The sequence below is a fragment of the Myotis brandtii genome, unplaced genomic scaffold (genome assembly GCF_000412655.1).
Source record: "Myotis brandtii unplaced genomic scaffold, ASM41265v1 scaffold1496, whole genome shotgun sequence".
NCBI classification, from domain to species: domain Eukaryota; kingdom Metazoa; phylum Chordata; class Mammalia; order Chiroptera; family Vespertilionidae; genus Myotis; species Myotis brandtii.
In genome coordinates this window covers 292,737-303,912 of record NW_005355398.1, presented here as the reverse complement: position 1 = coordinate 303,912, position 11,176 = coordinate 292,737, and the positions used below count along the sequence as shown (strand labels likewise).

At 55.9% G+C, this 11,176-nt stretch overlaps 1 protein-coding gene across 1 annotated transcript in view; it reads right to left on the bottom strand.

The window, feature by feature from the left end:
• The window catches only part of DOCK6 (dedicator of cytokinesis 6), a gene marked incomplete at its 5' end in the record, with an annotated part of 37,726 nt that overhangs the window by 3,255 nt on the left and 23,295 nt on the right, over window positions 1–11,176 (bottom strand). The window contains 17 exons of the mRNA XM_014535732.1: window positions 557–571; window positions 658–789; window positions 2,791–2,934; window positions 3,026–3,218; window positions 4,268–4,368; window positions 4,500–4,658; window positions 4,798–4,950; window positions 5,242–5,376; window positions 5,510–5,606; window positions 5,738–5,822; window positions 6,145–6,271; window positions 7,252–7,434; window positions 7,585–7,745; window positions 9,783–9,952; window positions 10,039–10,178; window positions 10,630–10,800; window positions 10,887–11,000. Coding sequence (XP_014391218.1) covers window positions 557–571; window positions 658–789; window positions 2,791–2,934; window positions 3,026–3,218; window positions 4,268–4,368; window positions 4,500–4,658; window positions 4,798–4,950; window positions 5,242–5,376; window positions 5,510–5,606; window positions 5,738–5,822; window positions 6,145–6,271; window positions 7,252–7,434; window positions 7,585–7,745; window positions 9,783–9,952; window positions 10,039–10,178; window positions 10,630–10,800; window positions 10,887–11,000 — 2,280 coding nt within the window. The remainder of the gene's footprint in view (window positions 1–556; window positions 572–657; window positions 790–2,790; window positions 2,935–3,025; window positions 3,219–4,267; window positions 4,369–4,499; window positions 4,659–4,797; window positions 4,951–5,241; window positions 5,377–5,509; window positions 5,607–5,737; window positions 5,823–6,144; window positions 6,272–7,251; window positions 7,435–7,584; window positions 7,746–9,782; window positions 9,953–10,038; window positions 10,179–10,629; window positions 10,801–10,886; window positions 11,001–11,176) is intronic.

Genomic DNA, 11,176 nt, shown 5'->3' with positions numbered 1-11,176 from the left:
CCACCCAGCCCTCCTGCCTCGGCTCTGGGTTCTTGCCATCTTTGGCCAGAAAATTCTCCCCAAACTAGGAGATGCCTAAAAATAGACCCAAGTGGGGGAAAGGCGGGAGAGGGGAGCATTAAATGGCAACGAGGAGCAGAGATACTGGGGGAGGTAGGGGAGATAGGGAGAGAGAGAGACCAAGAGAAACAGAGGGAGCGATCAAGACAGGGAGAGAGACAGGGAGAAATGGAGGGAAAGAGAGAAGAGACACAAAGAGACAAAGAGAAAAAGAAAGAGAGTCAGAGCCCCCTCGCAGGCCGTGACTGAGCAGGCCCTGCCCAAGGGAGGGGTGTCTCTGGAGAGCTCCCAGCTGGGTGAGTCACAGGCTGCCCTGGAGATTTGGGGAAGGGAGGGGGCATCAGGGGGAAAGCAGTGGGGTATGTCATTGCCCACTGAGTCCCCACGCCTGTGCCCTGGCAGCCATGCTCCTCCGGCGCCCCCTGGTGGCTGTCCATGACCACTGCTGCTAGCCTGTTGGGGGCCCCAGAGGCAGATGGCCACCAGGCCCACTTACCTCCCAGCCAGAGCTCTGTGGGAAAGAGAAGAGTCAAGAGTTTAGCCTGGGAAGGTGGGGTGGAGCCAAGGGCAGGGTCTGGGAGGGCACCATGGGCCAACCTGGTGCATAATCTTGGTGAAGGCCTCCTGCAGTTTGCCATGCACAGCAGCCAGCTTCTTGTAGTCGCGGTGGGCTTCCAGTATGGGGATCAAGTTCTTGTACACCTCGTTCACCGCCTCATAAAGCCCACCCTGGGGTGGGGTGGAGCAGGTCAGGATTCCCAGCACCCTCCCTGGTCCTCTCCTGCCTGGAACAGCCCTCCCTTCTGTGCTCTGACCCACCTTACAAGGCCCCATTCTCCACCACCTCCTCCAGGAAGCCTACCCTGACCACCCCCACCCGATGGGGCATCAGCCTTTCCACTTGGCCCCTACATACCCCGCTGTGGTCTCCACCGTGATTACTATGGACAAGGCACTGTGTACATCTACACTTTACCCATGTTCCTTCATTGGTGGGAGGAGGAATTCCCCCCCGCCACTCAATTCCTCAGAAGGGACACTGAACCTCAGAGACGCTCCCCAAGGTCAGGACCCGAGCACCAGCCCACCTGGCCTCTGACCACTGCCTCCTGGCACATGGTAATGACCACTCATGGGTGCCCCTTATCCCTAGCTGGTGCCAGCATCAAGCCTGGCATACAGCAGGTGCCCTGGATGTTGGCTATCAGAAGGTCTATGTCTACCTTCCGGCTTCTTCCCCTCATGAGGCCTTTGTGAGAGACTCCAGCAAAGTGACAATAATGACAACAACATCACTAGGAGGGCTGGCCCCACAGGAAAGAAATCTCGCCGGGCAACCTGACCCTGAAACTGAGTGGGGCCCCAGATGTAACTACCAGCTCCCAGAAGCGCAGGAACTGAGGAACAGGTCAAGCAAGCAGCCCCGGGCCGGCGAGAAAACCTTTGGAACAGTTCCCATCTCCAACAAGTGAAATGCAGAAAAGACCAACTGCTTTCGCACAAGCAAGCAAGTTGGAGGAGAAACTCCTTTACAACAATAAAAAATAAATGCCCAGGCACCAACTTATCAAGGAATGCATGTCCTGGCTGGGTGACTCAGTTGGTTACACCAAAAGGTTGTGGGTTCGATTCCTGATCAGGGCACATACCCAGGTTGCGGGATGGATCCCTGTTCAGGGGTGCGTACAGGAGGCAACCCATGAATGTTTCTCTTTCACATCGATGTCTCTCTCTCTCTCTCCCCTCCCCTCCCTTCCTCTCTACAATCAATAAGAAACATATCCTCGGGTGAGGATTAAAAAATAAAAAAGAATTCCTGTTAACTTCGTCATGCGGGATAAAAGTTGTGTAAAAGGGACTTTGTCACACAGGTACTCGTGGGTGTGACACTGTGATATCAGATTTGTTTTAAGCTGGAATTTCTCCGACTCTAAAGCGCACAGGAATCTGAGACCTTGTTACAGTGCAGGGCTCAGAGAGTTGGGTGGCCCAGGACTCTGCATTCTAGCAAGCCCTGGGCGATGGCCACACTGCTGGTCCTCTGACCACACTGAGTAGCAAAGGTTTATAAACCCGAATGATCACGTTCCGTTTCATCAATTTGTGAAAATTGGGATCTTGTTTTTTCAGATGTCAAAAAGCCCCACAAAACCTCAAAAAAAGATCCTCTCTCTCTCCCATTTTTTTTGGGGAGGCAACCTAATTTTTGGTGGCCTTGTTTTGACAAAGCTAAAAAAACACAAGAAAAAACAACAACAAAAAAGAAAACCCAAAAAAGCTGGAGGTAAAGCGGAGATGAAACAAGATGGTAAATACAGGTGGTTGACGAATTTGAGCGCTGGGTGTGGGGTTGGTGGGGGTACAACTTCCTTCTTTTATGTGTGCTTGAAGTTTTCCTTTCTTTTTTGGTGGGGGGTGGATATCCTAATCTTCTCTGTATCGTTCCAATTTTAGTATATATGCTGCCGAAGCGAGCACCGAAATGTTCTATAATAAAAAAGGTTTTAATACTAGCCGAATGTGTTAAAGGCTTACGCTATCCAGCCTGCATGTCATGGGTTTAACAGAGAGAAAGGCAGGTCATGGAGGCCTTTGAGGGTCCCCATTCTCCTCTGCAAACCCCCCAGCTTCCCCTCAAGTAACCGGGAGCAAGTACTGGGCCATCAGCACATCTATGATGCCACCCAGCCCGAGCCCTGAGCCCAGAGCCCTGCTAGCCCCAGGCCTCACCATGGTGAAGTAGGCGGCCGCCTGCTCCAGCAGCCCCACCAGCCCCAGCTCGGTGAAGTGCTTCCCGGAGCAGAAGCCCTCCTCGTCGGGCGACAGGATGTCGTCGGAGATGGCAGACTCCTCCAGCACGTTGGACGAGATGTTCTGGGGTGGGAAGTGGTGTCAGGGCCTGGTCCCTGCCGCACAGGTGCCACCCCCACCCTTGCCCACCACCCCTCCCCCTCCGACCACTCACTTGGAAGGAAACGCAGCCCACGGGCAGGTAGCGGCTGTCCTCCAGCAGGGCCAGGTACTCCGCCACCAGCGCGGCCGCGTGCACCATGCACTGTGCGGCCTCCGCGTGGTTGCCCAGCTCCGCGTGCTTCCCCGCCATGTTCTGCAGCCACGTCAGCCGCAGGTCCGGGGAGCCCTGGTAGCCCCGGGCAATCCTGGTGCCCAGGTGAGGGGGGATGTGAGGAGGATGGGGACTCACCCTGCCCGCCCACCTGCCTCTCACCTGCCCACCCCTTCACTGGTTACCCCACCCATCTGCCCCACTGACCAGCCAATCTCCTCACCTGTACCCCATTCACCTGTCCATCCAGTCACCTATTTCCTCCCTTCACCTGTCTCCTCACTTATCCATCCCCTCACCCGTCTCACCTGTCCATCCATTCTCCTGTCCCCGCTTCACCAGTCTATCTTCTTACCTGTTTCCTTACCTGTCCTACCTTCCATCCTTTCACCTAATCATCCCCTGATCCCTTAACCCACCTGTCCATCCCCCTTCTGTCTCACCTGTCCAGTCCCTCGCCTATTCCCTTGCCTGTCCAACCTCTCACCTGTCTTCCCATTTGCCTGCGCATCATCTCCCCTCTTCCTCTATTCACCTGTCTCCTCCCTTACCCAATCACTCACTTATCCAATCGTCACTGTCCATCCTTTCACCAAACCCCCAAGTGTCCTTCTCTCACTTGTCCTTCTGCTCATCCGTCTACTCTGCCACACCCCACTCACTGATCCCCTTGCACATGCACCATGTCACCTACCTTCCCAGGCCCGTCCCTCCTCATGGCCCCTAACTTCCCTACCTGCATCACCTGCCTCTCCGCCTCCCACTCCCCAATTTCTTACTAAATACCCCTTACCTCTCCTCCAGATTTACTTACTCCCCTGATCTGTCACCCCTCCACCCGTTGCTTGCACTTCACCTGTTTCTCCCACCTGTCCCCTCTTGTTCTTGTTCTGTAGGTCCATCGGGCACCCTCCTATCGGTTCATTTATGAGCCCTCACCTGACTTGTAGCCTCACCTGTCTGCTTACCTGTCCCCTCGCTCACCTGATTTTCCCCATCTGCCTGCTCTCCTGGCCCTCCCCCCGTCCCTCCTTACTTGTCCCTCTTGTCACCTGTATGCTCACCTGCTCCCCCCTCGCTTTCTCATGTATCTACTCATCTGCCCGAGCGTGAATGGCTGAAGGTCCCCCGAGCTCTCCTCACCTGTACATGAGGTCAATGAGCATCTCGGGGTCCTCCTGATGCTCCTTCATCTTCACCGTGTCCGTCAGGATCATGTGCAGGTTGAACATCAGGTCCTGGACCTGGGGTGGGAAGTGCGCCTCATTGGGAAGTGACAGGGCCAAGGCGGTGGGGTCAGGACTCCAAGGCAAAGACCCTGGCAACCGAGGTGAGCCTGGTAGTTGTGGACAGGGCAGGGGCCTGGCGGGGTCACCTGCTCGGCGAAAGTGCTGTCTCGCAGCCCCACGTCCTCCTCGGCATAGGTGAGGATGGTCTTGAGTGACCGTCGCAGGTGCTCCTCACTGAAGTTCTGCGTTGTCCCCACCAGGGACGACAGTGACATGGTCACTTGCATCTTCACTCGGGCAAAGTTCTGTGGGGGCAGCGGGGGAGAGCTCACCTGGGGGCCTCGGACCCTCCCACCAGGGCCTGCTCAACAGGCTCACTTCACCCCTCTCCCTGCCCACCCTCCATCTACCACCCCCCACCCCCGGGCGGCCGCCCCCCCTTACATTGCCGATCTCGAAATTCTGGCGCATGAGGAGGTAGAGGGAGGCGCTGGCGTGCGTGCGGATGGTGCTGATGCGGCTGCCGCAGTGTCGCAGGAGCCGCAAGCAGAGGTCGGCGCACAGCTCCGTGTCCTCCTCGAACAGCAGCTCTGGGAACTGCCCCCCAGGGCCAAGACAGACACTGGTCAGCCCCTCCCCATGCTCGACCAGAAGGTCCGCCGTGGGGACTTCTTGGCCACGCACAGCAGGCTTGGGAGTCAAACCTGGGCTAGGTCCTTGCGGTGTGACACTGGGTGAGTGCCTTGGCCACCCCCATCCTCAGTTCTCTCCTCTGTCAACTGCGGCTAAGGAGTGTCTGCCTCATGCAGTTGCTGAATACACAGTAGGTGCTCAGCGACTGGGCGGTCACTATGACTCTAAGAGCCGCAGCTGCCGAGTGGTGCTCACCTTGGACACCAGGGACCGCTGAGTGGCCAGGCCATGCTGCAGGAAGAGGGCACTCTGGGAATTACCCAGGCTATACAGCACCACCTTCAGCACCGCACCCAAGACACTCTCCCGGGCCTCGGACAGTATCACCGTCTGCGGGGTCAGAAACCCAGCGGTTAGGGACTGGCTTGGTTGTGGAATCAGGAACGGAGAGGGGTTCTGGAGTCCGAGGTCACAAGGCACTGGGGCGGGTCAGAGGTCAGGAAGATGCTGGGTCCAGCCTCACCTGCACGATGATCTCCAGCGTGTCCAGAACTACCAGGCTCACCTCGGTGGCCAGGTTCCCTTCCACCAAGGCCTCCTGTTCCATTTCATCCTTGGTCCTGAAGGAGAGAGGAGGGGGTCGGGGAGCCTCTGGAAGCCAGACCCTACCCTACGGCCCAGCTCACCGCCTCCCTCAGGCGCCTGCGGTGCCAGTTCTCTGGAAACTGGTCTACTTCTGGCCAACACCTACTTGTCCACACGGTCCGAGGTCTGCTTCCAGTGTGTGACGCTCTTCCGCCAGCGTACGTTCTCCTGGTTCCCGAACGGGCTCCTCTCTGAGGTGGGCAGGCACATGTTCACAGACGTGCAAAAACATAAGGACACACATGACTGAGAAACACACAGGCACCAAGATACCCAGGTGGGCTAACCTGCGAGGACACGGGTGGTACGGGTGCTTGCCCAGTGGACGCAGTTAGGCCTGAATGACTTGTGAGAACAGATGGGGACACGGATACCCATGTGCACGGGGATGATGCATGGATTTCTGGGAAAAGTGAGTCGGACAGAGAGGTAGGGACGGGCCCACTTGGGGCCCCTCGGACACAGGGTGAGAGCAGCTGGCGTGGACGGGCGTGGGGTACGTCTCCCTCTCACCACGGCTCCGTCGCACCATCTCTTGTCGTGCACCAATGGTGCCCAAGATGGCTTCCTCCAGTCGAGCCTTCATGTCCAGTGACTTCTTGAATGTGAGGCTGTTGATGCGCTCAAAGGCCTTTTTCCCCTGGGAGGTCAAAGAACGGGTTCCAGGCTGACTGCCCTTTCCCATGGGACCTGGGCTCACCCGGTCCCCCTTCTCCTGGCCCTTTCCGACCTCTGGGACCCTGTGCTTAAAGACACAGCTCTCTGCTTTTTCTTCTTCTTCTTCTTTTTTTAAAAATATATTTTATTGATTTTTTACAGAGAGGAGGGGAGAGGGATAGAGAGTTAGGAACATTGATGAGAAACATCAATCAGCTGCCTCTTGCACACTCCCTACTGGGGATGTGCCCGCAACCAAGGTACATGCCCTTGACTGGAATCGAACCTGGGACCCTTCAGTCTGCAGGCTGACGCTCTATCCACTGAGCCAAACCGGTTAGGGCCACAGCTCTCTGCTCTACTGCCAACTCTCAGCACCTTCCAAATTCTATTTACAAGAACAATCCTCCCTTTTCCCTTAGGCTCAGCACAGAAACAGTCCACCCCTTTACCCTCAGGAACTGGGGCACGAAGACAGTCCACCCCTTCGTGCCCAGACCACAGCACTGAGAGCTCTGTATGCATACTCGGCCTGCCTCCTACCCGCCAATCCCCTGCCCGCGCCCCAAACCTTGTACTCGAAGGCAGCCAGGCAGAGGTACAGCAGGTCCAAGAGACGACCCAGCTGAGGGAGGGACAGGTCGGCAGCCCAGTGCTTGCCCTTGACTGGAATCGAACCTGGGACCCTTCAGTCTGCAGGCTGACGCTCTATCCACTGAGCCAAACCGGTTAGGGCCACAGCTCTCTGCTCTACTGCCAACTCTTAGCACCTTCCAAATTCTATTTACAAGAACAATCCTCCCTTTTTCCTTGGGCTCAGCACAGAAACAGTCCACCCCATTACCCTCAGGAACTGGAGCACGAGGACAGTCCACCCCTTCATGCCCAGACCACAGCACCGAGAGCTCTGTATGAATACTCGGCCTGCCTCCTACCCTCCAATCCCCTGCCCGCGCTCCAAACCTTGTACTCGAAGGCAGCCAGGCAGAGGTACAGCAGGTCCAAGAGACGACCCAGCTGAGGGAGGGACAGGTCGGCAGCCCAGTGCTGCAGGAGGGCTGGCTCTGCATTCTTCAGCACCCACAGCACACACACCAGCAGGGTCCGGCTGGACTCGGCAGAGAGAGGACAGCCGGAGCGAGAGCCCTGGGGCCAGAGAGGGGACAGGGGGCTCAGAAGGGACAGAGTTGATGTTCATTTTCTCCAAATAAGATGAGAACTGGCTGATTTGAATCTCGTTACATAACTTCTATTATCAGGTGGGATAGTGTCTCTAGAGACCAGCCCCATACTCACAGTCGCTGAGCCCTGGGAGATGCTGGCCCGGGAGCCAGGGGCCAGGGGCCCACCAGCAATGGCCATGGCCACTGAGGGGTTGATGGTGCCTCCAAAGTCCCCTTCCCCTTCTGTGTCTGAATCGAGCATGGAAGCCAGCCGTGACCGTTGACCCGGGCCCTCTGGGGGTAGGAGCAGGGGGAGAGAAGAAGGAGTCCTGGTAAGTGCTGTCCCTCTGCCTCAAATTTCAGCTCACAGGTCACCACCTCATGGAAGCCCTCCTTGATACCACCCCCCAGACCAGTCTCCAGCTATCTACTCCCAGAGCTCACTTATTGTACTTGTAAGCAGGTACATTCATTGTGTCCACAGAGGCAGGGACTAAATCTACTCTGGCCACTGCTATATGCTCAACACTCAGGACACGGCCTGGCCCACAGGAGCGGTAACTGTAAAGATGATGGTGGTGATGACAACAACAACATAGGCTGCTGCTATTGTTATAGCATCAATTGGCACTGACACAGCATCTCCTATGTGCCAGGTGCCAGTCTAACTTAAACAATATTAACTACGGATCTTAAAAAAACACACCTACGAGAGAAGGACTTTCATCATTCCGACTTTGTAGATGAGGGAACTGAGGTTAACCTCTCTGTAGAGGTGACGTTACTTGCCTGGGGTCACGCAGTAGGTTGGTACATAGTAAAGCTGATTTTAATCTAAATGGTCTGGTTCTAAAAATCTACGATCTTTTAAGAGTAGCCCTTCCCCTTCCCCTTTCCCCCAAAAAAGTCTCACCAGAGAGAGGAGCAGCCAACAGACAGGTCTCACCCTAGAGATTCTTGAAACAAAAGGTCAACTGGGCCTCACTATCGCTCTAGCCCAGCTGGATTGAGGTGATCAGCCCCTTAACTCATCTGCTAAGAGAGGGGAAGAGGAAACCTCACTAGGGAAAAATGACATTGCTCCAGTCCTGGTGGTTCTTTTATATACAATGTCCAAAATACGCTAAAAAGCTACAAGGTATGTGAAAAGGCAGGGAACGGATTGATAAGAGAGAAGAGACAGCAGAAGGAGGCCCGTCGATGACCAAAAGCAAACGCAGTTCTTAAAATAAAAAGTAGTGGGAAAGATGGACTAAAATGGGTAAGAACATGGAGAATTTCAACAGAGAATTGAAATCTACAAAAATAAAATAAAATAAAATAGACATCTTCTGCTGAAACCGGTTTGGCTCGGTGGATAGAGCGTCGGCCTGCGGACTGAAAGGTCCCAGGTTCGATTCAGGTCAGGGGCATGTACCTGGGTTGCGGGCACATCCCTGGTGGGGGGTGTGCAGGAGGCAGCTGATTGATGTTTCTCTCTCATCGATGTTTCTAACTCTCTATCCCTCTCCCTTCCTCTCTGTAAAAAAATCAATAAAATATATTTAAAAAAAAAATAGACATCTTCCTACTGAAAAAATATAACACCTGGAATTCAGAACTCAATAGCTGGGGCTAACAGAAGCCTGGACACAGCAGAAGACAGAAGTAGTGAACTCAAAGACAGGTGAACAGAAAATTCCCCAAGTGAAGCACAGAGAGAAAAAAGAATGGGAAACAGAACAGAGCATGGCAGGCACGTGTGACAGGATCCAAAGGCCCAACATACGTGTAACTGAAGTCCCAGAAAGAAAGAAGCAAGAAAACAAGGCAGATAAAAGAGTTAGAAATAAAGACGAAGAATTTCCTCCCAATGATGGAGGGGACCAATCCACAAATCCCAAGTCTGTGCTGCCCACCACGGTGTACAGTCCCTAAGTAGTGCCAGTGAATGTGCTATGAGCGAATGACTGAACGTAGGGCTGCAACTTCCTCTGGCCCCAATGTTCCCCACCTTTGTCCTCACAGCCTCTCTTCTCAGAAGCTGGTAAATGTTATAATCATATCTCCCATCTATTGTGGGCTGACAATGTCCCAGTGCTACAGCTCTGCAGATGTTTACGTAACTATAGGAAGCAGTTAGCGTCGCCACTGTCCCCATTTTACAGGTGAGAAGCCTGAGGCTCAGAGGTTAATGGCTTGCCAGGGCCCTGCACCAGCACTTGAACCCAATCTATGGACCCTAACGCCATGTTTTTGCTCCTAACTGTGCTCTCCCACCTTCCCCAACCTGAGCCGTATGTGTCCATCGAACCCCTGGATTGTGTGACTCCGACTGCCTGGCCCACTGACCAGCGAAATCATGCAGCCGTGGCAGCGTGTCCCGGACGATCGACAGCAGCGGTAGGTACAGCTCGGCCACCCGGGCCTTTACTGTGGCCTCGGCGTAACGGGGGTCAACATCATGGCCACAGAGCAGGTTGTGGACGGCACTGATGACCTTCTTGTGCAGCTGGGATGCCCTGTGGAGTAGTGGGGTGCTCAGGAGAGAGTAGACGTAGTGCCTGGACCTTCCCACCCGCTGGAGCCAAACAGGGCCTGCGCTCACCCCTCGGCCTCAGGCTCCAGGGCCAGCGCCAGTTCCGTCAGCAGGAGCCCAGCCAGGAAGTGCTGCTGTCGGAAAGGCCCACTCAGCTCAAACATGCTGACCACCTTGGGGTCGGGGGCTTGGCTGGAGAAGGTGGAGCTCTGCAGAGGGTGAAGGGAGCGGGAGGAAGCAGGACGTCACCAGGGGCCAGGGGTCGGAGGGGAGGGGCTAGGGTGAACTCATCTGAAGTTAAGGTTAAGAGGTGAGAGACTGGAATTATCTGGAGGCGACAGTGAGCACAGTTCAGGGTCAGAGGTAAGAGAATCAGGTGAACCTGCGAGGTGAAGGGAATGGGGTCAAAAGTCAGAGGTCTGAGAAACGGCAGATGGAAGGCAGGTCTGTGAGTTAAGATTTAGGGGTGAGAAATTAGAACCTGGTCCCTAGGAAAGTGCCGGGCATGAGGGGTCAGAGGTGAAGGGTCAGAGGTAAGGGGATGGTCCCCCTGGACAGTGGCCCACCCTGAAAAGGACAAAGACGAGGGGAGCCCCAGAAGATAGGTTGAAGGTGAGAGGTCATAGGTCAGGGGAAGAGCCAGAAGTGCGGCCGGCCCACCTGCGAGGTGGTGGAGGACACGGAGGGTGAGGGTGAGGCCGGGGGGGACAGTGGGCAGCAGGGGAGGTTGAGGGTCACATAGTGCTCGTGGCTGCACAGGATGCGGGTGAAGTCCATGCGCAGGGTCAGCAGCGCCACTGGGTTGGGGGCCGACTGCAGCCGCGTGGCCACCTGCCGGAGAGGGGCCGGTGGGCAACATTACAGTCTCTCTGCCCACCGCCCCCCGTGTCGCCCGTGGGTGGGCGCACCACTCCCACCTGCTTGTAGTGGGCCCGGACCAGGCTGAACACGAAGCCGCGGTCCGCCAGGGACAGCAGGTCGCTGAGGAAGAAGGCCAGGCTGATGTTGAGGCGCTCGGCCTGCTCCACGTCCTGGGGACACAGGGCCTGTTAGCCACGCTCACTCCCAGCACGCTGAGTCCCCACCCAGGGCCCGGCTCTCACCAAGACCGCCAGCGACTCCGGGAGCCACATCGCTGTCCCAGAGCCGGGGTCTTCTTAACATGCACCCTGACCACCCCCACCCCAACCCCCCCCCCCTCGACCCC